General features: G+C 35.0%; 2 protein-coding genes across 3 annotated transcripts in view; both read right to left on the bottom strand.

Moving 5' to 3' along the window:
- LOC123673051 overlaps positions 1–27887 on the bottom strand; it is a 928323-nt gene that overhangs the window by 895840 nt on the left and 4596 nt on the right. The gene's annotated exons all lie outside the window — the stretch shown is intronic.
- On the bottom strand, positions 954–27818 carry LOC123673102. 2 transcript variants are annotated; one of them, XM_045607543.1, is made up of 2 exons: positions 26662–27816; positions 954–1267 (listed from the first exon to the last, which is right to left on the bottom strand). In XM_045607543.1, the coding sequence occupies exons 1-2, from the start codon at positions 27389–27391 to the stop codon at positions 1197–1199; spliced, it is 801 nt and encodes a 266-aa protein (XP_045463499.1). In that variant the 5' UTR covers positions 27392–27816; the 3' UTR covers positions 954–1196. The 2 variants fall into 2 exon arrangements, with proteins under 2 accessions (XP_045463499.1, XP_045463491.1); XM_045607535.1 differs by lacking the exon at positions 954–1267 and adding an exon at positions 17337–17726 and having other exon boundaries at positions 26662–27818.

A 27887-nucleotide genomic window follows, 5' to 3' on the forward strand; every position in this document is an offset into this window, starting at 1 on the left:
CGTCGACCACCAGTTCTCACCACGATACGATTATTCGGCGACACTTCAATTTAGTTTGCACTTGGAAATATTAGAATTAAAGTAACTAATAAACTATATTATATTTAGCGAAATTAATAATTATCAGCACAGCACAGCGAAAAGCGAGAGTTTTTCATGGCGTATTGTTTTATTCTGTCTGCTTATCTTTGTCCAGCCCCATATGGCGCCATATGACCTGTGCAGAGGTTTCGCGATGTATTATTTATACAGGGTCGGAAATAAAGTTATTCCACCACATCGTTTGGACTGAACAGTAGCCTCGCTACAAATATACGATAATAATAGCCATGCTACAACGATAAACGATAATAATTGTAAAAAATGAAGAAAAACATATAATCTGTGCATCTGGAGCAAATTTAGGAAGTAATGGTTAAAGGCAAAAGGGAATTATTCATCATTGTCATTAGTTTTGTCTAAGTCGGTAGGAAAATAACCACGGGTCAGATCTAGTTTTATGTATTTGACATGGAAATTGCAAAGGTCAGTTCCGTTCAAGAAATCTGGATTATTCATATTATCAGTTAAAATAAACAAAAAAACAATTATATATAAATATATAGCTACGAAAAAATATATGACGACACGTGTGGTGAATCTGATACCAACGAAAAATATCAAAGACGAGACAAAAGAAAGAAAAAATTGAACAAAGATAAATCATTACTTTACAACTGAAAAGGTCGAAATGAGAGGAGCAGTTGCCAAAATGTGTAACGTTACAATTGCCCATGAGACCCTAAGACTAATTTCTAGGCGTGGTTTGGCTTATTTGGCAACAAAACTTCTACCCAAGATTTTACATATTTAATAAAATTAAAATATACAATGATCGATCCTTTTCACTCCAAACAAATAATGAAATGAAAACTTAACTTAAATCGGATTTAAATGAGATACTCTGCTATTAGGATGGAATCTCTTTTGTAAATTATCTTCAGCCTTCTGAACACCAGTTCTTATCAGTACTCCAATCCTCATTCAACGAAGTTGATGTGATAATCCCAGGTATTACGCAGGTATTCTTCCAGATTCAGGACCTAAGGTGGTTTAACATTCGTACTATTCCAAATTCTGTATCTCAAGGAAGTAGATATCTTTCAATCCCAAGAAAGGTTTTTGTTGTTCCAATTCCACGGGAGGTTTTCTTTGTTCTAATCCCAAGGAGGTTTTCTTTGTTCCAATCTCACGGGAGGTTCTCTTTGTTCCAATCTCACGGGAGGTGCTTTGAGAAAATGAACAACGATATCAGAATATGTAAACTGAATTTACAACTCCTTCTTGGATTTCTAACCAAGAAATTACAAAGAAATTATTACATTTATTATCAAATAAACCTGAGAAGGAGTTTTGCTGACATTATTTGACACAAAAATATTCTACCAAACCTGAAATACGTTTCGACAAAATGGATGACTCTAAAAAAAACTACTGTTTCAAATTAAATTGATTCGTTCTGGTGAGATTATTACTTGTCGAATACTAATATTCATGTTAACACTCTTCGAGAATCCCGACACAATTCTCGCCGATAAATCAGATTCCGAGTCTCAAATTAAATTAATAATGACTGAAATCTAAATCTTAGGTACCTACGTATTCTTGCTGAAGTCTCAATAATCATTGAAAATCTTTCAGAAGATTCTCTCTAGATCCGCGCATCTGCGTTCCGACCGATGGTACACGATATGATACGATTAATTGACAAATTACCGCGTCTTCAAAAATTCCAGTATCGTAACATGGAATGAAGCGTGCAAAATTGTTGCACACACCTCTCTCCAGGTGAAAGAAAAAAAAATTTTTTTTCTTTATGTATGGATATCTCAAAACAAAAAACTCAATGGCATGAGATCAAGCACAGCACGTCATAAGAAAACATACTCCGATTTGTCAACTGGAGCAAATGATAAAATAGTTGTAATTAGTGTGATTTATTACAAGGGAAAATTCCGCGAACGTACCATATCTTACCCAAAACCTATCTGATGCAACTAATTTAAAATATGAAATGCCAAATATTATGATCAATTCCTGAAGGCAAGTAAAGAAATATATTAATATATATAACAAATAGTCAACCAAATTTAGAAACGATCTGAGCACTAAGGAAAGAGGAAATGAGGGAAAAAGTGAAACAGACTTCAGTTGCTCAAGGCTTCTCCCTAAAAAACGAAAGAGGGATGAGTGTAAAGGAGCTCGATGAGAACTTCTTTACACCCTAAATATTTGAACTGCTCAGAGTTGAGTGAAAAAGTGAAACAGACGTCAGTTGCTGAAGGCCTCTCTCTAAAAAACGAAAGAGGGATGAGTGTAAAGAAGCTCAATGAGAACTTCTTTACACCCTAAATATTTAAACTACTCATAGTTGAGTGAAAAGGTGAAACAGAAGTAGGTTGCTGAAAATCTTTCAGAAGATTCTCTCTAGATCCGCGAATCTGCGTTCCGACCGATGGTACACGATATGATACGATTAATTGACAAATTACCGCGTCTTCAGAAATTCCAGTAGCGTAACATGGAATGAAGCGTGCAAAATCGTTGCAAAGTAGAGTTAATAAAGTAAAGATAAAAGTTTTGCTAGTTTATTCAATTATACAATATAACAACGTTGCACGTGAAACTGTTAAAATAACAAATTTTATGATAATATAATCCCAACATTCAGATTTCAAAGTAGCCCATTTCTTCTTTATAGAGACATGTATGATTCATAAGTCCAAATTTAATTTATGATTGGGTGGGAAAAATAGACAAAAAAAGTTTGTTTGTTAGTCAAGTTGTAATCCTTTTTATGGTTCCTTCCTTGTTTATTTGATAGTTGCAATACACAATTATTCGCACATTTTTCTCTGAATTTCAACATTGAAGGAAAATTTGTCATTTTGTCTTGCCGATGAAAATATTGATAATAATAATAATAATCATGGAGTTATTAGTATTAGGGTAGCGTTAGGTGAATCTCTAGCGATTCACCTATCAGGAAAGTTGAATCGACTCCTGCCCACCGCAGATTCCTGGAGCTCCCTGACCCGGGAAGCTAAAACCTGTCGAAGGGTCCCTGTCCAGGGTAACGGACGAAGCCGTGTGGAAAGCAGCTCAAGAATTCTCCCATTGTAGCTCTGCGGATCGTAGAAAGCGATCAAAGGCCGTCTCCCCCACGACACGGGGGAACCCATGAATGATGATGAATTTAAGGAATAGGAATAAAGAGCCGCTGCTTGAGGTTCGTCAGGGCGTGTCTGGAGCCGGCGCTGAACATGACAGTATGCGGGACGTCGGTGACAGAGTGCTAAGGAGACGGGCGTCTGTCGAACAAAATGCTGCGCCTCCACAATTTCAACATTCTAGGAGAAGAATAACACCAGTTTCTCCGACCGCTGAAGGTGCTGCGCAGGATTCCCAACCAGCACTCACCTAAGCAGGTCTACCAAGAAGACGCATGAAATGGACAAGTTCGATAAATGAAACGATCATGCGCATATATTATGAAGTGACTAATATGGAAGAGGATAAAATAGACTACCGTCAATAATGGAGTTTATTTCGGTAAATGAACAAAATACAGCACTGAGGTATGAAACATTATTACCTGTATGTGATATGAAACACAATTTAAATTCTTAAATTAGTTCCATGCAAAAATTATTGGGTAAAAAAAAATTGAAAAATTTCATTCATTAATGAAATCACAAAAATAACCAGTTACGAAGGCAGAGTTTGAAAGAAAAGATAAATGATAACTAAAGCAAACAAAACTCAGAAAAAAAACAGAAAGAGGGCGAAAGTTTTAGCACTGATTAAATTTGTTGGAGATATTATTTTATATTCACACTCGACATCCACATTATGAGGTAAGAATGCGTGTCATAAATGTCATTTTGGGGTGTAGTTTGTCTCAATTCAATCCAAAGTCATTCTTAATCGTGTTATATAGTGTCTAAATCGGTTCCGAAATTTCTGTCACAGTTGAGGGTAGGTATTTGTCATAATTCATGTTTTGATAGTTTTTGAATTATTATTTATCGTATTATTGATTCTTTCCCTAGTTTCACCAGTCAACCAAGATTTTATTCGTTTTTTGAACTTTCCTATGATTTTTAAATTTTTTAGGTGATCAGGGACAACATTCAAAATTTTTGGTGCTAGGTAAGTATAACTTCTTTGTCCTATACTTTTTTTGCATCTAGGTAGCAGGTATGTATGATCGTTTCCTCTGCTTATATATTCATGATGCAACGTACTGACGTGTATTTTTTTTGACATAATGTTTGTGAGAATTTTCAGAGCATATAATTGTCTAACATCTTGTACTTCAGAGATCTTGAATAACCGCTGGCTGGAGAACGTGCGTTTTTTTTTATATTATTTTCAATATCCATTTCTGGATAACCTCCAAAGGCTTTATGTGGTTGTTGTAAGCACCACCCCATCCAACTATGCCGTAGCTGATTTGAGATTCTATAAGGGCTTGGTAAAAAATCTTCAAATATTTTATGAAGTTTATATAATTACGAAGGTACCTAAACTTGAAGAGAAGGCCTCTTATCTCGTTTACAAGATTTTTCACATGTTGGTCTCATCTCAATCGACTGTCAATCGCGATTCCCAAATATTTAATATATTTCGTTTCAGCTATGCAGATCTCATTGTCAATGTTTAGGTCTCCGAAAGTTGGAAGACTTTGTTTGCTGGAACCAAAGACCATATATTTCGTCTTTTTAAAGTTCAAGGTTAGTTTATTGTTTTTGAACTATTTTATTGTTTCAGCAAACTTCGATCTCACGTTCTCCTTCAATTCTTCCCATGTATTTCCTTGGTATCGAATAACCCCATCATCAGCAAAACAAATTGCTTCTTGAGATTCCTTCATTTTTAGAAAGCTGTTTATGAATATGAGGAATAAAATAGGTCCTAATACAGTACCCTGCGGAACTCCGTACTCTACTGTTTCCTCTTTACTCTTGGAATGCCCAATTTATACAACCTGTTTTCTGTTTAACAAGTAGCTTTTTAGCAATTTATATATGTCTTTTAAATCCACAATTTTTCAACTTCTTGAGCAAACGAATATGGCATACAGTATCGAATGCCTTACATAGATCGATGAAAATACACAGCGTAGGAATCTTTTCATCCAGACATTCATACAACCTACCCGTTAGTTGTCTTATCGCATCTTCTGTAGATTTCCCTTCGGTAAATCCATATTGGTTTTCATCGATAATATGATATTTCTTCAGATAATTCACTATACGTTTTTTTATGGTCTTTTCAACTATCTTTGCCAAATTAGATATCAGGGAGATGGGTATGTAGTTCGTGATCTGTGAACGGTCGACGCTTTTATATCGGGTGTCCCAAGGTGAGTGGCCTATTAGATTATTATGGAAACTATTGATGGTAAAGATTTCAAATTTTGTGGATAGATATTTGGCCATGTAAGGTACATTTTTAAAATAATTTCACATTTCCAGTGTTGCCGGATGTACGACAATTTGGCAACAACTTTGTTATTTTGAATGGGACATCAGGTATTTATATTTTTTTATGATACTCCATAAAATATTAAATCTATTCACTCCTACTTTTCCATCCCTATCTTCAACGGTTTTTGAGTTATTAATTATTTTTCGAAATTTTAGATCAAATTGGCGTATTACGAAAATGACTCTAGTTCGCTCAATATTTGAGATTTGAGTCAGAAATTTTGCAAGTCGTTAAATATTGATCTGATCTGTGTCACTGCTTTTGAATTATGGTTGTCAATAATACAGGACGGACCAAAAAAAATCATCATTTGCCAAGTTACAAAATTGTGAAAAAGTCTATTTTTTCAAATTAGACACCTAGTATATTTTTCAATTTTTGGAATCAGTACAACACACTCTACAATTTTTCTATTCACGTCCCTATACCTATCTCAACTGGATTCCGAGTTATATGCGTTATAAGTGTGTATCTTTCTTGAGCCATCATTTATAGAAAAACCTCGGAACAAAACACCTGTTTGGCAATAATTGTTTATTTTGTCATTTATGGATTGAACTGATTCATTGATATATCGATCTATGAACGACATAGAGAAAATAATAATACAAAAGAAATTAACGCATTGAATCAATGTGAAATCTAATGAACGCATATAACTCGGAATCCAGCTGAGATAGGTATAGGGACGTGAATAGAAAAATTGTAGAGTGTGTTGTACTGATTCCAAAAATTGAAAAATATACTAGGTGTCTAATTTGAAAAAATAGACTTTTTTACAATTTTGTAACTTGGCAAATGATGATTTTTTTTGGTCCGTCCTGTATTATTGACAACCATAATTCAAAAGCAGTGACACAGATCAGATCAATATTTAACGACTTGCGAAATTTCTGACTCAAATCTCAAATATTGAGCGAACTAGACTCATTTTCGTAATACGCCAATTTGATCTAAAATTTCGAAAAATAATTAATAACTCAAAAACCGTTGAAGATAGGGATGGAAAAGTGAGAGTGTTTCTGTCGTGAAAGTGTATATTTTAGATATTCAAAAAACACATGGAAACTTTTGAATGTCATGTGACTAACTTGGCTCTTTTTCCAGTAATAAAGCCAATTGTGAATTATGTATAAGGAGTTTTTCCATCTGTTCAATACTGTTTCATAGTAGCACAACTTTTACTCCAATCCAAGACTGAATTGATGAATGAAGCTTCTGTTCTCTTTTGTAGTTCCATCTTCTGTCGCAATAGATTCAAATTCTCACGAATGAGAATGGAGTTTTATAGTTTGTGGAAAATAAAGGAAATCCTGAAATAAAGTAATATTCATCCAATTCAATCAAGAATACAAACTCTTCAAACGAACCTCAACTGAGGAAAATGCATTCGACGATATCAATATTCCTGTACGCATGTACGCCTGACGTGTTATTCGGTCGGTCCTCTAAAAATTGGAAATTCTTGTATAAAAATTCGCCAAGAAATTATAAACTGCAATTTGTTGTTATTTGCCACTGTGCAGTGATCGATCTGAGTGTGATTCGGCGGTTTGTTCTGAATAAATAACTATACTTGGTGTTTGTTTTGTTTGTAAACAAATATGGCGAGCAACGATTATAACTTGTTGTTGTTGAAGTCGGAACATATTAATCAGGCGATTTCTGATTTCAATGTTCGTCTGGACGAGGCGATAAAAATGAATAAATCGCGATCCAATTCTACAGGAAAATCATCTCTGGAGACAATATCTGAACAGTTCAGTAAGTTTAGATCAGATACACTGTTGTTTGTGGAGAATTTAAAAAGAATGGTTGAAAATAATTCTAAACAGATAGATAATCTCGAAAACTATTCTAGAAGAAATTGCCTCTTATTTCATGGGATTGTTGAGACTGAAAATGAAAATGTTGATGAGGTGAAAGATAAGATCTTAGATGAAATTGAGAAATTGAAAATCCCAAATTTGGAGGCTAAAGATCACTTGATCGATTGGTGTCACCGATTGGGTAAGCAAAAGAGCGATGAACATAGAAATCGACCTATTATTGTTAGGTTTGTAATGTATAATTCGAAACGGGAGATATGGAAATTTAAGAAAAACTTGAAGGGTACCAAGGTTATGATTACTGAGTCACTTTCAAGGATTCGTTTGATGGTCTTCAAGGAGGCTAGACTGACGTTTGGTGTGCCAAATACTTGGACCTTTGATTGTAATATTTTTGTGAGAATGAAGAATGGAAAGGTTGTTAAAGTTCAGTTCATGGATCAATTGAAGGAGTTACATTTGAGGAATACACAACCAAATTCGAAGAAGCTAACTAGATCTCAAACATCTGTTAGTCAAAAGGGTGGATAATGTTATGATTATGTCGAGGATCGGCTTGCAAATGGTACATACTCATACCTAAAGTAATTAAGGGGCCTTGCTGCATACTTTATATTATTTTCTTTTATTGTTGTTATTATATTTTATTATTTATTGTTCATTTTTTGTTCATTCATTTTTTTCTTGTTTTAAAATAGGGAATATTCTCTGTTCACAAAATATTTCTGGTTGTTAGTATTGAAAAGGTGGGATAGGTGGAAGTGAGGTTGAGGGAGCAGTCTTGTTTTTTTTCTCTGGGTATATGTAAAAGAAATTGTGTTTCCTCAGAATATTTTGAGTGTAGACTTGTATATGTGGATATATTATTGTTTTCAGAGTAAATCCTATTAGCCTGATAATTTGCTTTATAGAGCTCTTAGAGGATTGAAAATAGAGGATTTTTTTTCTGTCCTTAAGTACAACCTTGGTAAGTTTCGTTTTTATTTATTTATTTTTTTTTTTATGTTTTTGTTTTATTTACATTGATTTAAATTTTTAATAAAACTATGCGGTACGTTTTAGCGCATCTGAATTGCCGTTCTTTGCTTCCTAGCTTCGATGATGTTAGAGATCTCTTGAATCAACATAACTTCACAATATTAGCTCTAACAGAAACGTGGCTGAATGAAGATGTTGATGATGCTGATTTACACATTGATGGTTATGTCTTGTTGAGAAAGGATCGTGGGTCCCGGGGAGGGGGGGTAGCTTTCTATTTGAGGGAGAATTTGTGTTGTAAAATTGTTCCAAGTTTGAGTGTTGGTGAAAGACTATGGGTAAATGTTAAATTAAATGGATTGTGTGTTGTGGTAGGGGTTGCTTATAGACCACCGAGTACCAGCGTGGCTGACTTCATTGATGACCTTGAGATGGATTTTTCACAATATTTGCCAGTCTGTGATGAATTATTCTGTTTAGGCGATTTTAACATAGATGTACTCGATTTGGCCAGCGGAAGTTGTGCCAGATTTTCTGATATATGCGATGCTTATTCTATAAAGCAAATAGTGGATAAGCCGACTCGGCTGACCCGAAGTTCTGCGACTGCAATAGATCTCATTTTAACTACAAATACTGATCTAGTTGCTGATTGGGACACAATGAATGCTGACAATGTTTCTGATCATGAATTGATTTTTTGTAACCTCAATCTGCGCCCAATTTCGGATAAGGAGACTTTCAAAATAATACGGGACTTCAGAAATTTTGATATAGACTTGTTCTTATCGGATTTTTTCGCTGTTCCGTTTCATAAACTGTTTTATTTCAATGATGTTGATACCAAGGTTGACTTCTTCACTGAACATATATTATGTCTATTCGAAGTTCATGCACCGTTTAAAAAAGTAAGATCTCGAAAAAAGTTTTCACCCTGGTTAACTTCAAACACCAGATTATTAATGTCCATTCGCGATGAAGCAAGAGTGAAGTGGAAATGTTCAAGGAGCCCGATTGACTATGATGAGTACAAGAACTTAAGAAATTTCACAGCTCGGGTTATTAAGGCGGAAAAGCGAGCATATTTGAATGGTGCGCATGGGGTGGGTGCAGATGGTGGAAACGTTTGGACCCGGTTGAGGTGGCTTGGTGTGGTGGGAAGAACTACTGGGATTCCTAACTACTTGGCGGATGCAGATGATATTAACGACTACTTTGTGAAGTCTGTGCCAAGATTGGATCCTGATCTTGATACACTAGCATTTTACAACGGTAACTGTAGGGTATTGGATGATGAACAGTTTTCCTTTTACTGTGTATCGCAAGATATCATTGATAAAGCCTTTAGGAGTTTGAGGGGCAGTTCAGCCGGTTCTGATGGTTTGAGTTACAGAATGCTCGAATATTGTTATCCCCATATCATTCCTTATGTATCTCATATAATCAACTTTTGTATTGAAAAATCTGTATTTCCATCCGAGTGGAGGAAGGCTTTGGTAACTCCTATTCCTAAGGTGAAAGTTCCCAAACATAAGGGTGATCTACGTCCGATCAGTGTTCTTTGTGTTCTATCCAAGCTCCTCGAGAAGATCCTGAAGGATCAAATAAATGAATTTATCAACAAATTTTCTTTGATTCCGGTTGTTCAATCTGCATTTCGCCCACGGCATAGTTGTGAGACTGCGCTTTTGCATGTTGTAGATGATATCGTTTCTGCTCTAGATAAAAACCATTTGACCATCTTGATTTTATTAGATTATTCTAAAGCGTTCGATTCTATAAATCATCAGACATTACTTTCTGTTCTGCGGTATACAGGTTTCGGTTCTGGTTCACTTTCGTTGATTTTTCAGTATCTTATTCAATAGATCTCAGCTTGTTTCGTTCGATGGCACGACCTCTGCACCACTACCAATCACTTCTGGCGTGCCCCAGGGTAGCATCTTGGGGCCCCTGCTCTATTCTCTTTACACTGCGAGGTTGCCATCACTTTTAAAATCCTGTAAAGTCCACCTTTATGCTGATGATACCCAGTTATACTTCTCCTTTCCGGTCTCTGATTTTCAATGTGCAGTTGAGAAAATCAATGATGACCTATCTTCAATACATCAATTTGCTAGGAACCATTCTTTATACTTGAATGCCAAAAAATCAAAGGCTATGTTATTTGCACCAAACCATCTTCGAACGAGTCTTCCCTGCCTTGATTTATTTATTGATGGTGATCGTTTGGAATTTGTTCATGTGGCTAGAAACCTTGGTGTGATGCTTGATGACCGTCTCTCATTTGATGATCATGTGAAACTATTGCTCCGACGTTCTTTCAGTGCGTTGAAGTTGATTTATAGGAATAGACACTTTCTTACTACCAAAACGAAGACTCTCTTATGTGATACCTTAGTGTTATCTGAATTCAACTTTTGCGACGTATTATATGGCTCATTTTTATCATATAGAAATGTAAAAAGAATTCAAATGGTTCAAAATTCGTGTCTTCGTTTTATTTGTGGTATCAGAAGACGAGAACGGATCTCTCATAGAATAAAAGAGATTGGCTGGTTGGACATGGATGCTCGCAGAAAGCTCCACTGTGCGTGCATCTTCCATAAGGTAGTACTCAATAAAACCCCTGCATATCTATATAACAAGATAACATTTAGGACTGACGTTCATAATTTGAACCTGAGACATAGGGGGTGGTGATGATTCCGTCACATCGTACTGAATTTTTCAAAAAGAGGTTTTCATATAAAATATCTAAGGTATACAACAACTTGCCAAATTTCCTGAAGAGCACATCCATTCATCGTTTCAAAGCAGATTATGTAAGATTTTTTCACCCTGTTTAGATATCCGTATATTTATATACATATTTTGATTATGTTATTTACCTGCTTTTCAATAGTCAATAGAATTTTCTTTATTTGGAAGTGTCAGGTTTTTAATGAAGTTATTCATTTAATATAAAAAATATATAATTATACGTTTCGGAGAGACTCTCCTTCTTCAGTAAAAATGATTCATTTGATAGTTTACAATATAAAATATGAATTAAAATTGAACCTTCAATTTCTCGTCAATTTACAATATTGGAAAGTCAATTGTAAAGTCAATTTTAATTCATATTTTATATTGTAAACTATCAAATTAATCATTTTTACTGAAGAAGGAGAGTCTCTCCGAAACGTATAATTATATATTTTTTTATATTAAATAAATAACTTCATTAAAAACCTGACACTTCCAAATAAAGAAAATTCTATTTATATACATATTCACTCATTTATTTTTGTTTGTTTTATTTCAATTATAAGATATAGATTATTCCCATTACACTTCATTTTACTTTATTTTTGATTATCAGGGTTGTACTGGACTGTTGAGTTTTCATTTTATGCACCTCCCCATGAAATGTTTATAATGAAAGATTGTTACAGGGATTATTTTCGTTGGATATATTTTTCCCAATTTGGTATTGTAGACTAGTTATTTTACTATTTTTTTTTGTTTGGTCGAAATTGAAAACCGGTGGGAGTTTTGTTTCAAAACTCTCTTCGATATTCTCACCAATTTCCAACAGCTGTTTATATATATTTTTGTATGATTATTGTTATGAAAAGTATTGTTGGAAATGAAGTATATATATTATAAAGTATATATATTTCCAAATTTTGACAAATATCTATCGAATTTTTGATTCGTCGAAGACTTTGCATTTTATCTGTCGGCATTCATTTAAATATTGAATAACAATTTTGGAAACTGCAAACTTTCTCAAGAAATCACAAGTATATCGAAATGGAATATTTATTATTTATATTATAACATGACATTGACAGTCGAATTGTCCACAGATACCACAGAAATATGGGAGTTGAAATGTCAAAATAATCCGAAACACCCCGTATACTCGAAAACCGCGAGGAGAATCGAAGGTTTGGGATTTTTCCTGGGATCTCGAGACGATTTCGAGGGGGGTCTTATTCTTGTCATTTTTGCCCTAGATGGTTCCGTTTGGGCTGTGATTTTACGTTTAAAATTCGCCGAAATGTCACAAGCGAGTTTATATTGTATCGACTTGCTCTGTTCGCCGAAGGGGCTCTGCCCCTTGGACCCCGGCACTATGCCGGTAGATCCTTCACTGGTTATCCCTCTAGAAAATAACAGATTTTTTTCGGAAACCTTGTATCGTTAGCAAATAACTTTCCGTTACGACAAATCTAGGGCGATCTTAGCCTTGAATTTTGAGGGGGTTCGCCGTTATGGGCTTCGAGTTTTTCTATGGGACCAAATTCCAGATTACATCGATATCAAGCCTAACCTCTCAAAAATATTCATATTTAGATATTTATATGATTATTTATATATGGCGTACAACTTTGCTTCACCGTTTTGCAATAGATAGCTGTAACGGTAAGTGGTAGTCGAAATAAATATATCGTAGATATCATACATTCTAAGGTCATGCTCAGTATTTGGTGGGACCAGCTCGACAAAGAGTATTATGAGTTGTGAAAACCGACTGAAGTAATCACAGGCGATAATCATCGAACGCAATTAATGCGTTTGAGTCGAGCATTGAAAGACAAACGGCCGCAATACAAAGAGAGAGAAGATGAAGTGATTTTACAGCATGTCAATGGTCGATCCCATGTTGCGAAAGTAGTAAAGACTTACTTTGAAACGTTGAAATGGAAGTCCTACCCCACCCGCCGTATTCTCCAGCTGTTGTGTAAGATATTCACCTTATAATATAATGAATATTATAATTTATTTTAAAAAAATGCTGGAGCGTTTTCAATAACTTCATTCTTCGACTCTTCACACTGCATGACCTGATCCAATCAACATAGAACATTGAGTAGAACATTCTTGTTCTTTATTATGGAATAATAAAAACCCTATATGTTACATCCTTTTTCTTTGAGATCTCTGATGAAAAATAAAAAAGAATTCATACAATACAAAAAATGAAACAAAGTTACAAATTTTGTTTGGAAATTGGTGACAATCTAATTAGGGAATTTACAAGATTTTTGAATCCTATTCCTATCACGCTAATCATAACTCTTGGTTTGAGGACTTTTCACTCCATCATTTTCAACAATTATATGTTCTCTATTTCTTCTATATAATTTATCATGATCGTCTGATACAATATAAGATCTTGGTTCTTGACATATACTAACAATTTTAACCCTTTTCAAATTTTTTGATTTGAAATGAATATCATCACCAGCAATACCATCATTCAAGGACCTACTTCCAGAATCATAATAATACTTTTGTAACAATTGTTGTTTAACAGATCTTTGTCTGCATTCGTTATTACTTATCAGAACTGGTTTAAGTAGAGAACTCCTTGAGGGCAGACTATCTTTGAGGCGCCTATTTAAAAACAATTGGGCTGGGGACAAACCAATATTATTGGGAGAATTTCTATATTTCAACAGAAACACATTTATGTTGCCTCTTTCTAAGGCACATTTTTTCAACAGAGTCTTTGCGATGTTTACAGCCTTTTCGGCCATGCCGTTACTCCAAGGAAAGTTTGGACTGGAGTGAATTAATTTCATGTTATGTTCCTCAGCGAAAGTTTTAAACATGAACGAGTTGAATGGATTATTATCAGATATGATAGTATCAGGAAAACCAAACATGTAGAAAAGTTCCATTAGATACTTCATAACATCATTAATAGCTTTATGTTTTATTTGACGAAAATCAATTCATTTTGAGTAGTAGTCCACTACAACTAGAAATGAATTACCTTTGAACTCAAAAATATCCATCCCCAATTTTTCCCATGGGTTGTTAGGTAGGTCATGGTGAAGCAGGGGCTGCTTAGATTGATTTCTACTGACTTGATTACATATATCGCATCTACCAATAAACTTACAAATATCTTTAAACATTCCAGGCCAAAAAAGACACTCACGAGCACGAGATTTGCATTTGTTAATGCCTAAATGTCCCTCATGAATTTTAATTAACATTTCTGACTGTTTGGATTTTGGAATTATGAGTCTATCACTGTAAAATACCGAGCCTTCAAATTCAGTTAAATTAGCTCTTATATTGTGATATGGTTTTAAATATTCAGGGATTGATCTAAAATGTTTTCAACCTCTTCTGAGAAATACTTTCAAATCATTTAATATTTTGTCAGCATCAGTAGCATTTTTCAGCTCTATCATTTTAGAATCAGACACTGGCATATACTCAGTTAAACTATGAACAAAAATTATATCAGATTCACTAAAGTCTTGAACATTAATACTAGCACGAGACAACGCATCGGCTATGTACATTTCTTTACCAGGTAAATATTCAACAAGTAATTCATACCTCATCAACCTATATAACAATCTTTGTAGTCTTGATGAGACTTTGTTGATATCCTTTCTATTTTCAGGAAGCTTCATATCAATAATAGCTTCAGTTCTAGCGGGATCTATCGCAATACCTTTTTCAGAAAAATGAAACCTAGAATTTTAATTTCCGATTTCTCAAACTGAAATTTTTCTGAAGTGAATGAAATACCATTTTTCTTAGCAGCTTCTAGGACTAACTTTAATTTGTTGTCATGCTCTTCTTCAGTTCTACCAGAAATAATCAAATCATCAATGTAAGTTCCATTATCTCTTAAAATTTCACCAAATATTTCTGAATTTTTTCTTTGGAAGATTTCTGCCGATGTATTTACACCAAATGTAAGCCGAAGGAATCTGTATCTACCAAAACATGTAGAAAAGGTGCATAATTTAGAAGATTTTTTATCCAAGGGAATTTTATAAAAAGAATCACTCAAATCTAAAAGCGAAAAATATTTTTTTCCAGATAAACTTGTTAAGATTTCATCAGGAAAGGGAATTTGATAATGTTCCCTCAAATATTATTATTCAAATCTCTAGGATCTAGACAAATTAGTAACCTCTTATCTTTTTTTTCTGTAATGACAATATTATTGACCCAATCTGTAGGTTCTGTTCCTTTACAAATGACAACACTTGTCTCCATTTTAATTAAAGTTTCTTTGAACTCAACTAACAATTTCTTTGGAATTCTTCGAGCACAGTGAACAACAAGAATTTCATTTTCCTTAAGCTTTAAGTGACATGGTTTACCAGGAAATTTACCTAATTTATTGAAAATATCTATATAAGAATTGACTACTTCAGTTTTATCTTTGAATTTCAACTTTTCAATCGAATGAACATATTTGATCAAATTGAAATCTGAACAACTTTGTAATCCTAATATTGGTTTGTCCGCATCATCCACAACATAAAACAGTATTTTATGATATTTACCTCTTATAAGACAGTCTTACCTCACAGATCCTCTTACCTTGACCATTTTTCTGCCAAAGGCCAACAGTGTTACCCTTGCACTCGATAAATCATCTACCGAACCAAAGTGGAAGTGAACCCTTGTTGGAATAATGTTGCATTCAGCACCAGAATCTAATTTAAACATAATATCATCATTATTTATCTTTACATTTTCAAACAATACATTCTTACTTTCACTAGAATTCAACTGATTAGTTTCCAAACTATCAATAAGAAGATCATCGTTATCATCATGTTCATTCAATGCTGTGGTCTCAATTTTGAATTTACTTTTCACATTTTTATGAGTTCTTTTAGAAAAGCAACAAGATACAAATTGATTTCATTTTTTACAATATGCATAAATTTTTCCAAATGCTGGACATTTGAACTTAAGGTGCTTTAAACCACATTTGTTACAAATTTTTAGGTTATTACTTTTAATGTTAGAAAATTTACTTATCTTATTTCTCGATTTCCTATTTATCGTGTCTATCTCGGGAGTCTTCTCTTCCTTGATCATCGCCTCTGCCTGTTTCTTGCTAACTTCTCTGACGTTGCAAATCTTCTAAGTTTTCTTGAATGAAATGTTTTCATACTGAAGCAACTTCTCACGTAGGTTGTTGTCCTTAATTCCCAAGATTATCCTGTCCCTTATCAATTCATCTTCGTCCTGGTATTCACAAACTTTGACTAAAGTTTTATTTCAGTAATATAATTCGAAATACTTTGGCCTTCTTTCTGATTGCCGGAGAGAAATTCATATCGATCGAATATTATATTCTTCTTAGGATTGCAGTATTTCTGGAAAGTCGCCTCAACGTCGATAATTCCAATTTCAGATTCAAAGTGTCAAATATTTCCACGCCTTGCTCACCAATCAGGTTCAGGAAAATTGCTACTTTCTTTTGTTCCTTGATATCGGTGATATCTACAGGAGCTAGCATATAAATATCAAATTTCTGTTCCCATATAGACCAATTATGGCACGTGTTCCCGTTGAAGTCCATCATGGGAGGAATTCTAAATCCTTCCATATCTCAGTAATCTTATAATAAAATTATACTATTATTTCTATTGGTTTAACACCTGACACCATGTAAGATATTCACCTTATAATATATTGAATATTATAATTTATTTTAAAAAACTCTGAAACGTTTTCTATAACTTTATTCTTCGACTCTTCACACTATACAATATGTCGTTCTAACTGAACTACAGGCTGGACATGCGTCATCCCATTACGCATGACCTGATCCAATCAACATAGAACATTGAGTAGAACATTCTTGTTCTTTATTATAGAATAATAAAAACCCTATATGTTACACTTGCTTCCTCGGACTATAACTTGTTCCGATCAATAGCACACGGCCTTGCTGACCAGCACTTCCGATCTTATGAAGAATTAAAAACTTGGATCGATTCGTGAATCGCCTTCAAAATATGACAAGTACTTTCAATTCGTACGCTGCACGAAAAATGGGAGAAAGTAGTGTCCAGCGATGGGCAATACTTCGACTCATAAATGTATAACCAGTGTTTCACAATAAAGCCTCGAATTTCGCAAAAAAAAGTTGTACGCTTATGTGTTTTTTATATTATAATATATTTATTTACTTATCATGGTTTCAACCATTCAGGTAGAAATTTAAAAAAATTGAATAGTAAATCTATTGTTTAATATGAAAAAAAAAGAAGTTAATTGGCAACTACAACACAAAACCCAATTTGGTCTTTGAACCCTTTGAAAACCTTGTAATCACAGCGTCCTCGTCAACATCAATGTCCTTGTGTATGTTCAGGAGGACTAAACTGAATCCAATGCCAATCTCAAGTTGCAGAACAGGTATAATGAAAACAGTTCTGACATGCTCTGTTGTAACGATCAAAGTTGTTGAAATATCAGAAAAAATATCAGAAGGGCAGAGCTCGGTCGTGTCCGGTCCTTGTGGTCCCCCTGGTTCTCGTCGAACTTCTGGTCCTCTTACACGCGATCCTTGGACCTGTCCTTCGCTTCCTAGGAATTTTCTCACCGTCCTTGCAGTACCTAAAAGAACAGCTTTTTGCATTATATTACATATATACTCACTAAGTCCTAGTTGCTTGATATTTCTCTTGAGATTTTTGGGTACTATTCCTGTTGTTGAGATGATAATTGGAATAGTTCTCGTTGATATCATTCCCCACTGGCGCTTTATCTGAAATTCAAGGTCCCTATTTTTGAAATTTTTTCGACCTCTTTTTGACGCATGTTGTTATTGAGTATTGCTACGTCGATGAGTATTGCTGCCTTTTGATGTTTATCAACTAGCAATATATCTGGTCTGTTGTGAGGGACTGTTTCATCAGTCATTATTATTATTATTATTTTTATTATTTTTAAAAGATGTTCATTTAAGGTGAATAAAGTTCACCTATTTTTAAAAGATGTTCATTTAAGGTCATATGATTTATTTCTGCTTCATAATGCTGTTAAATTTTTCCTTGATTGCCACTTATAACCTTCAATATTTCCCTGGTTTTGTTTGATGAGTTCTCAATTTTTCTAAGATTTTCTTTCCTCTTTATTTCAACTAATTTTTCCTTGTATAATCTTTCACGAACATTATATGCTTTTCCACTATCTGAATCTCCTTTTATATGATGTACCACTGAAAGCTCATCTTACCTGTTTTTCAATTCCTTGATCTCGCTGTTTTTCTTCAGCTTTAACACCCAATATCCTCTCTCAACTTTTAGAACCTTTTGAGGGCAAGTTAACTCATAGCTCTCTAGAATTTGGGTCCAGAACTGGTCAAAGATCAGTCCCGTAGATAAGTCGGAATATACGAAATTCCAGCACTGACTTGTGAGGACCTCAATGAATGATCGAATTACCAAGTGCCGTAAAACAACTTAAGAAAAATAAGAAAAAATTCAGAGTTGAAATCAATCTTTTCCTGCATAAAAATCCAAACTACTTCTCGGACGTTTTCACATAGGTAACTGTTGGTAAATGTCAGATTCTTAAATGACCATATACTGCTTCCGACTTGCGCATGTCCCTGCCTTCGATTCTGATTTTGATGAGTTCAACCTCTTAAATTGAGTTAAACCCTGCTATTTTGATATTTTTTTTTCTTTTTCTTCGGAACTGCGCTGTACCTAAGCTCATGAGGGGACACCTGCAAACAAGACATTGTCTTAGGCAATGCCCTCTCTTTATGCTATTTATTATGGATTTAATTGTATACTGATTTGTGTTATCTCAAGTTCTGTAGAATATTATGTAGAAACTAAATGAATAAAGTTTGATTGATTGATTGAAAAAAAAAATTATTATAGATTTTTCGGTGATGTTTGTCACTTTCTCTCATCATGTCATCATATCCATGTAATAATACTACCCAATTCAATTCAACAATGATTATTACTGCGACGACAAACAGCCCAAAAGTGTCCGATGCTGTTTTCTTTGCAGTAAAAACTTCTTCATTTAGCAGGCTTTCGAACGGCATATCAAGTTTTGTGCTAGCTACTTTCCTTCTGCTGTAATATCATGGCTAACTAATAACTACAAATATTTCGAAAACTGTAGGGAAACAAAATCCCACCCATCAGTTATCATTAATGACATCAATCTAGCTGTTCGAAGACTTGTCTCCCCAACCAAAAGACTTATTATATCGAACATTTCACCCTGCATCCCTTATGAACTTGTCACAGACGTTATCAAAAACTAAGGATATCAACTTGCTTCCCCCGTCTCGTTTTTAAGAGCTGGAATCCTTGGTGACGAATATGCACACATTCTGAGTTTTCGGAGACAAGTATACATATTCCCCCCAAATGAATATTTTGAGTTACAAACTTTTGTCTTGATTCAACATGATGGTTATGACAACAGAATTTTCCTTTCAACCGACAGAATGGAGTGCTTATCTGTCGTCAAAAAGGCCACGTCGCCTCAAACTGCTCTAATACTCTTATGATACCAGAAATGAACTCCCAACCACAAACCCCCCTATCGATTTAATATGTGATACTGAATTATCTGAAGAGTCCCAAACAAATGAAACACCTTGCTTCAAAAGAGGCCTATCAGAAATCCTCTCAACAAGTGATCAAACTAGTCAACAAGAACTTGAAGCTGAGCCACCTTCCACATCAGAAAGACCGATGCCTCCACTAAAAAATCCAGCTCATCGCTCAGATAACAAACAAGCGAAGAAAAAGCGCAAAGTGAAACCACCCATTGATTTTTCCTTGAACGAAAAAATGAAGAATTCTATTTTAGAAATCTACCGAGAAGAACCAGAATCTATCCACCTTCCTTTCGATAATCTCATTGCATTTCTGGAAAAAACCTTTGGTAATGCAAATCCTTACGTTGAAGCTACTAAGTTCACAAGAAATGTTCTCGTCGACTTACACAGAATATACCCACACCTAGACAGAGCAACCAAAAATAGAATAACAAGAATATTAAAAAAAATCAGGGGTAAGCTGAAAGATGATCAGGTTAACATTGGTTGTATGATTAATTTCACCATGACAAGTGACGACGAAATTAACTCTGACAGTTGCTCCTAATCTTCATAGATATCTTCAAGTTAATTCAATGGAACTACGATGAATACTATCCTCGCTTAAAACTTATCCAACAGCTTATATCAGACATCTCTCCTGACTTTTTCTGCCTATAGGAAACCAACTTAAGATCAAACCATAATCCTATATTACAAAATTATGTGAGCTGTCATTTCATCAGAAATACAAATACAAAAGCTAGTGGTGGAGCATCCATATTTTTATCGTCAGACATATACCTCAAGGAACTTCCCCTAAACACGAACCTGGAAGCCGTCGCCGTATGTGCATGGTGCCCCAAAAAAGTCACTATATGCAATGTTTATATACCACCAAGATATAACCTAACTGATAGTGAACTTCGTGATCTCATGAAGCAGCTTCCTACACCTTTCATTATAGTAGGTGACTTCAATGGTCACAATACTATTTGAGGCTTTGCAACTACTTTCGGTAGAGGAAAGGTGATTGAAAGTGTGATCACAGAACTTGATCTTAATCTACTTAACACCGGTGAAAGTACCCATTTCTGCTCTTCTTCAGGAAACTTTTCCTCGGTAGACCTCAGTTTATGTGACCCTTGCACATCACCCCATCTTTTATGGCTCCCGTTAGAGAGTCTTTACGATAGCAACCACTTTCCTATCCTCATTACCGATCACAATTATCCTGAAACAGAAGGTTTCACAAAGTGGAGAATTTCAAATGCCAACTGGGATCTATTTAGAAACGAAGTCGACCTACAACTAGAAGAAACATCATTATCTGACGACACTGATCATGCCATCCACCAATTAACATCCATCATAACAAAGTCAGCAGAAAATCATATTGAAAAACTTACAATTAATCCTTGGTGGAATGAAACTTGCAACACTGCAGTCAAGGAATGCAAAAAAGCTCTAAACAGATATCGGCGAACACGTGATACTGTCGATTTTATCAATTTCAAAAAAGACAAAGCGTTTTGCAGAAAAGTTCTCAAACAGAGCTAACGAATATCTTGGCAGAATTACTTTTCCACAATAACACCAAGCACTCCAACATTCACTCGATTCACACGTTGTGCATTGTGGTGAACAGCTGTCGATTTTTGAATACGAAATCTGCACCTGATATTGTCGACTATCTTATCACTAGTTCTTAAGGGTGACCATACACTGAGATGCAGACTGCTGAAGTTGAAAAAATATACGCTCTCATTCGTGAAACTAAAGAGGAGTTAAAGCAGCATTTTGATTCCGTGTTTGATAAACTCAGTGAAAAGTTCTATGATGCTAAGGATAAAATTTTAAATCTTGAAAATTAAGCTAGTAAGCTTCGTTCAACAGTGAATGATTTGAAAAGGAGAAAATTGAAGAACAATATCAATATTTCTGGACTGGATCTGCCAGGTGGAGTAGAAGAATCTCGTTCCTCATTATTGTCACATGTTTCTTAGGTGCTGAAACTACAGGCAAGTGTTCATATTGCTTCTCAGGAGATAGATGATATTCGTGTTTTGGGTCGTGGTATCAGAAGGATCGTTAGGGTTGGGTTTGTGTCTTTTTGAAAGAAAATTTAGTTGATGTCATCGAAGAGAAGATTGAAGCACACGAAAATGTTTATAAACCAAGATCTTACCTGGGAGGAACGGCAGAATCGAAGGGTGTTGAATGAACATTGTAAGAATGCGAAATCTAAGGGCTACAATGCTAGAATAAGGTTTAATAAGTTGATAGTCAACAGCGATTCTTATAACGTGGAAGATCTGAAAAGTAGTGAGCCATATCTCCTTCCAACTGGAGAGTCTAATGGTGCCCCTGCAACGCCAAGTCGAAATTTGCACCAGGCGACTCCCTTGCAACTTTTACATCTCCCTGCCAGTTTGGAACAGGATCCCCTCTTGCTGCCTATTTGTTTTGGAGAGACCGTGGGAAATACAAAACTGGAGTCCTTGCCAGATAAAAAGTCCGGTTCTAGGAAGCTAGTGAAGAACACACCTCCACTCACTCGAGAAGCTAAGAAGTCTGGTAAGTCCAAAGGTGGATGATAGCCTTTACTAGCGGTGACTCATTGTATACGAACTTCTTTCAGCTTCGTTTTTGTTTCGTTTTCTCTGATTAATTCATTTTCTATAACTTGCCTATTTATATTTATATTCTGTAATTTACCCATATTTTGGATTATTTGAATTATTGTTTCATTTTTGATTGATTCGTTGCATTTTGAATTTGATGTATTTAGTTCAACTTTAATTGTATCATTTATTTTCATGTAAGAGTACCTTATTCACTACAATTTTTTTTTTATGTTTCACAATTTTTGTGTGATTTGAGATTTTCATTGATCGATCGTATTGTTTCGTTTCAATTTTTTACTTCCCTTTCGATAGTTCCTTTCTGTTCCTTTCCTCTGTTTTTTTTTTCTTCATAGATGACTACATGTGCACATATTAACGTAAGATCGTTACTTGGTCACATTGCTGCATTTCAGGAGCATATAGGTGAATATGATTATGATATTGTGGGTGTTTCCGAGACATGGTTGGGCTCGAATATTGGTGATGACAGTGTTTACGTTGATGGTTATTCTTTTGTAAGGTTGGATAGGGAAACTAGAGCGGGCGGCGTCGGTATTTACGTGAGAGATAATTTTTCTTATAGGGTGATTATGAGTGAAAGTAGGGACTTCATAGAGTATGTCTGGATAGTGGTTGAGATTTTGGGACAATCTTTGGTGGTGGGATGTGTTTATAGACCTCCGTCTGCAGATGAGGATAGCTTTTTCAAATCTTTGGAGGAAAGTGTGACGGATGTATTTGCTTCTTTCGAAAATATAATATGCTTCGGTGACTTCAATGTTAACTTATATAATTCAACGAGTTCACGAACTAGAAAGCTGTTGAATTTGATGAACACTTTTGATTTCAATCAGCTGATAAGTGAACCTACGCGTATTACCAATTGTTCCGAGACTCTCATAGATTTGCTGTTTTATAATAATAAATTCGTAATAGTTATCCTGATCCTGACTTATGTAAATTCTATAAAAATGCTAGATTACACGATGATGTATTTGGGTTCGATTTTGTTTCGCAGGATGATATTGAACAAGTTCTGAACAGCATAAGATCTAATGCTGTGGGTGGAGACGGATTGAACATCTTCGCAGTCAGTTTATGTTGCCCAGTTATTATTCCGTATATAACGCATGTTATCAAATCCTGCTTGGAAAGATCTTTTTTTCCCTCTGATTGGAAGCGTGCGAATGTGATCCCTCTGCCCAAAATTCGTAATCCGACGGAATATTCACATTTTCGTTCGATCTCTATTTTACCTGTGTTGTCTAAGGTTTTGGAGAAGGTTATGGTGAAGCAGATGTTGGCTTATCTTCAGCGAAACTGTATCATACCGCTCAAACAGTCGGTGTTGAGTTGATTCCTAATTATATGAAATAAATACTTGGAAGGTGACTTTTTGTGACGATTTTTTATTGACAACTTCGTTCTAACTTAATCTTGTGTCATAATGACAATAACACACTACAAAAAAATATAACATTTAAAGCATGAAACAATGAAGTACAGCATGTCCCAACATTCTCCGGCCCCAAGCTTATTCCACACCCAACCTTGCTGGAGCCTTCAAGATTCGACCAAACCTTGATCTTTCGACTGGGTTTTCATTCTTCTCTTCTTTTTTCTTATTTTTTTGTTTCTTTTCTGTAGTGATAACTTCTTTACTGTTTGATTCTGATGCTGTTCCTTATTCTAATGGATAAATCCTTTGGAATGGCCTAATTATTATTCCGTTCTTCGTTTTTACTTTTGCGACCCGGCTAACTCCATCTTTTCCATCATAAATTTCTAATATTCTTCCCATTGGCCAAAGTACCCGTTTCAGATTATCTGCTCCAACCAAAACTACATCACCAACTTTAATCTGCTCCGTCTTCTTCCTGTGACCTTTATTAACTAACTCTGCAAGATACTCATTTTTAAATCTTTCCCGTAATGAATTTCGAACATTTTGCAAATGTGTAAAACGACTTTTTAAAAATGTCGCGTCTACCTCGTCTAAATCCGCAACTTCACCCAAAAAATTTGTACCTAACGACTGTGAGTGTATAGGCCTTAAAAACCTTGCAGGACTAAGAACCTCCCACTCATCGGCGCTGGAAACATAGGTGAGTGGTCGTTCGTTAATTACTGCTTCTACATCGCAAAGCACAGTGTATAACTCAATATAACGATGCTTTTCCCAACGATCGACGCAATAATTCTTTTACAACCCTTACTAATCTTTCCCACCATCCGCCCCACCACGAAGCCGAAGGTGGATTGAATATCCATTTAATTCTTTTTTGTCCCGAAAATTTTTCAATTTCTTCCCAATTTAATTTTTTAAACAAATTATTACTTCCACGAAAGTTTGTCCCGTTGTCAGAATAAATGGTGTTTGGTCTATCTCGTCTACTGATGAAGCGTCTTAACGAATATAAAAATGCTTCTGTTGAAAGCGATTTAACTAGTTCAAGATGAACTGCCCTGTAGACTGCGCACGTAAACAATACAATCCAAACTTTGCTACCATCTTTTAGTCGTAATGGTCCTGCTAAAGCAACACCCACAACTTCAAAAACCCCCGCGTCGTTTATTCTGTTTGCTGGAAGAGGCGCAAAAGGAGTTTCAAGTGGTTTAGATGTATGTCTTTTACAATTTACACAGGCAAATATTATGGAATTTATCGTTTTACGGGCTTTTAGTAACCAGAACGTGCTCTTCTATAAGTAGTTTCCTAACAATTTCGTTTTTTAAGCTGTAAACACAGTTGTCAACATAAAACGCATTTAAAAGTTGACCTGCAGTTTCTTTAAATTTTTTCTCTTTTTTTAAGGGTAAATTTAGTGTAGCTGCCAAGAGAAATGGACTAGGCTTTAACCCGAAAACGACTCTACAATGTCTTAAAAATTTAATTCATCGTTGTTCGTAATCTTTCCACCATATAAAGCGCAAATAGTCTCTATCTTCTTTTTTGATGCTAATTTGTAAAAATGCTTTGGCGATATCTGCTGTTACCCCTATTTTATGTAGCCTAAATTTTAAGATAAGAGGAATAACTAACTCAATCATATTGGGACCCTCTTCTAGTAGATCATTAAGAGAATTACCGTTTCTATCCTTTTGTGATGCATCAAATACTGGCCTTATTTTTGTTGTGTAGCTTGATTCCTTTATGACAGCATGATGCGCCAAATAGTGGTGTCCTTGTTCACATTCGTCTTGTTCCACTTCTTGGATAATTCCCATTTGCTCCCATTCATTAAAAACTTTATCGTAATCTTTAAATTTATTTATTGGAAGTAAACGCTTTGTGTTTGAAAATAATCGATTTTCCGCTAGTTTAAAATTTGACGTTATGTTAGGAAAACCGTCCACCCATGGTAAAGACACCTCGTACCTGTTTTCTTCATTTATTCTGGTGCTTTCCATGAACTTTTCCAGTGTCTGTATCTCTAACTCCTCTCTGCATTTTTTCTCTGCTGGTTTTTTATGCCCAACACGTCTAAATTCCATAAATTTGCCAAAGAAGAATCAGAAAAATAAGTAGAAACAAACACATTATTTTTATTACAGCTTTGTTGACCCATTATGGTCCATCCAAAGTTTGTTCCTACAACTACTGAAGACTCATTTAATCTGATTATATTTCCTGTAAGAATTTTTTCAAAAATATCTGCTCCCATTAATAAGTTTACTTCGAAATCGTTAGAAGCAACGTCATTTACAAGTATATTTTTTAATTTTAACTCTTCAATAATATTGATATCATTTAGCTTTGGTATATAATTACATATTTTATCCTGTTCAAGCAAAAAGATACCAACGCTAAAAGTTTGTTCTAAATTTTGAATATTTGCTTTGAATACGCGATGAATTTTTGGATCGCTTTATAATCCGCCAAACATGTCCTGAACAATATTTTCCTCTCCGATTTTAAAAAGTCCTAACTCTTCAGCGCATTTTGTTGTTTTATATGAACGCTGTGAGCCAGAATCTAGCAGAGTCCTTACTGTTCTTGATCTATTATTATCAGAAATAATTTTTACAATTATTGTTTGCAGCAAAGTTTCTGAATTGACAGTTGTCATCGATTGCTCAATTCTCTCCTGTCTATTTGCGTCCTTCTTTTCTTTCTCTTTCTCATGCAGATCGAGACACATAAGAGCATGATGTTTTCGTGTACATTTTACACATTTGACTATAGATTTGCAAGTTCTAAAACTGTGATTGGGTTTCAGACATGAAAAACAACCTCTTTTCTTTGCTACAGTTGTCTTTTTTTGTTCTAACGTCATTTTTTGTGCTCTTATGCAATCCTTACTGTTATGAGAGTTTGAATCGCAAAATATGCAAGAAAAATTGAGCTTACCTTTAGTCTCAGTATTTTTCACATGCAACACTTCTACAGAACACCTATCCTGACCCATTTTTACTGCTTTTTCCAAAGAAAAACTGGTTTGTGCAAGTTTTATTCGCTCGTCTGCTTCCACCTCGGCTTTTAGGAACTTCAATAGACCCTGTAACTCGTTAACAAAATTATCATTAGTTAAACGGTTTCTTTCCCAAACTTTTAGCAATTCGTGTCGTATAGCTGACTCAACCAATGGTAAAAGCATCGTGGCGTATTTGTCGCTGGTCACACCCAATGTTTCCAGCGCCCTGAGCTGAGTCTCCAATTTATTGTACAAATTTGATAAAGCCATACCTGATTTTTCCGGTGAAATATGTTGACTTAAAACGAGGCTTAAAAGCTCTCTCACATAAACCTGAATTAAAACCTCGTCCCTTGCAAATCTAGTTTTGAGTTGGTCAACGGCAATTTTGTAATTGTTTGCTGAGGGTGGGAAGCTTTCTACCAAATTACGGGCTGGCAAGTTTTCTTCGGTGGATTGGATAAGGTACTGGAATTTGTCTTCATCGGGCAAATCTGAATTTTCATCTATCTTGCGAAATTGACCCCAAAAATTTATCCAATGTTTGACATTTCCGTCAAACTTTTTTATTTCTAATTTTGGTAGGTTAAAATTCTTTGGAGCTTTTCTTGTTTCGTTTTTAACCTCCGCTTCTGCTTCTTTTTTTTTTCCAGTAAAAAATTGCATTTGTTTGTATACTTGGTTACCTCAGTGCAAAAATTCATTTCCTCTGTGATTTCTTCACTAAAATCTTCGTCACTGGGTTCTTCGTTACAAAGCAATTCTTTCATACTATTGTCTAGGGAAAATAGTTTTTCTGCTTTGACTAAAACTTGTTGCAATAGTTCATTTATTTTCTCCTTATCGTCCTGTCCTACCTTCTCAATCTCTTGGAAATGTTTTCTTGCAGCGTCCTTGACAATCTTTCTTTCTGTTTTCAAAGACTGCATGCTCTTCTCCAAAATTACCAGGGATGCCAATTATGTTGAGTTGATTTCTAATTATATAAAATAAATACTTGGAAGGTGACTTTTTGTGACGATTTTTTATTGACAACTTCGTTCTAACTTAATCTTGTGTCATAATGACAATAACACACTACAAAAAAATGTAACATTTAAAGCATGAAACAATGAAGTACAGCATGTCCCAACTGTCGGGTTTCCGGGCAGGTCATAGTTGT

This window comes from Harmonia axyridis, chromosome 1, assembly GCF_914767665.1.
Source record: "Harmonia axyridis chromosome 1, icHarAxyr1.1, whole genome shotgun sequence".
In the NCBI taxonomy this organism is placed as follows: Eukaryota; Metazoa; Arthropoda; class Insecta; order Coleoptera; family Coccinellidae; genus Harmonia; species Harmonia axyridis.

Excerpts from the sequence above, each read along its gene's own strand:
- LOC123673102 (XM_045607535.1), bottom strand. The coding sequence starts at position 27,391 with ATGCAATTTTTTACTGGAAAAAAAAAAGAAGCAGAAGCGGAGGTTAAA. Across the intron at positions 17,727-26,661 it reads GAAAAATACTGAGACTAAAG|GTACTGCAAGGACGGTGAGA; the intron begins GTAAGCTCAATT and ends CTGTTCTTTTAG.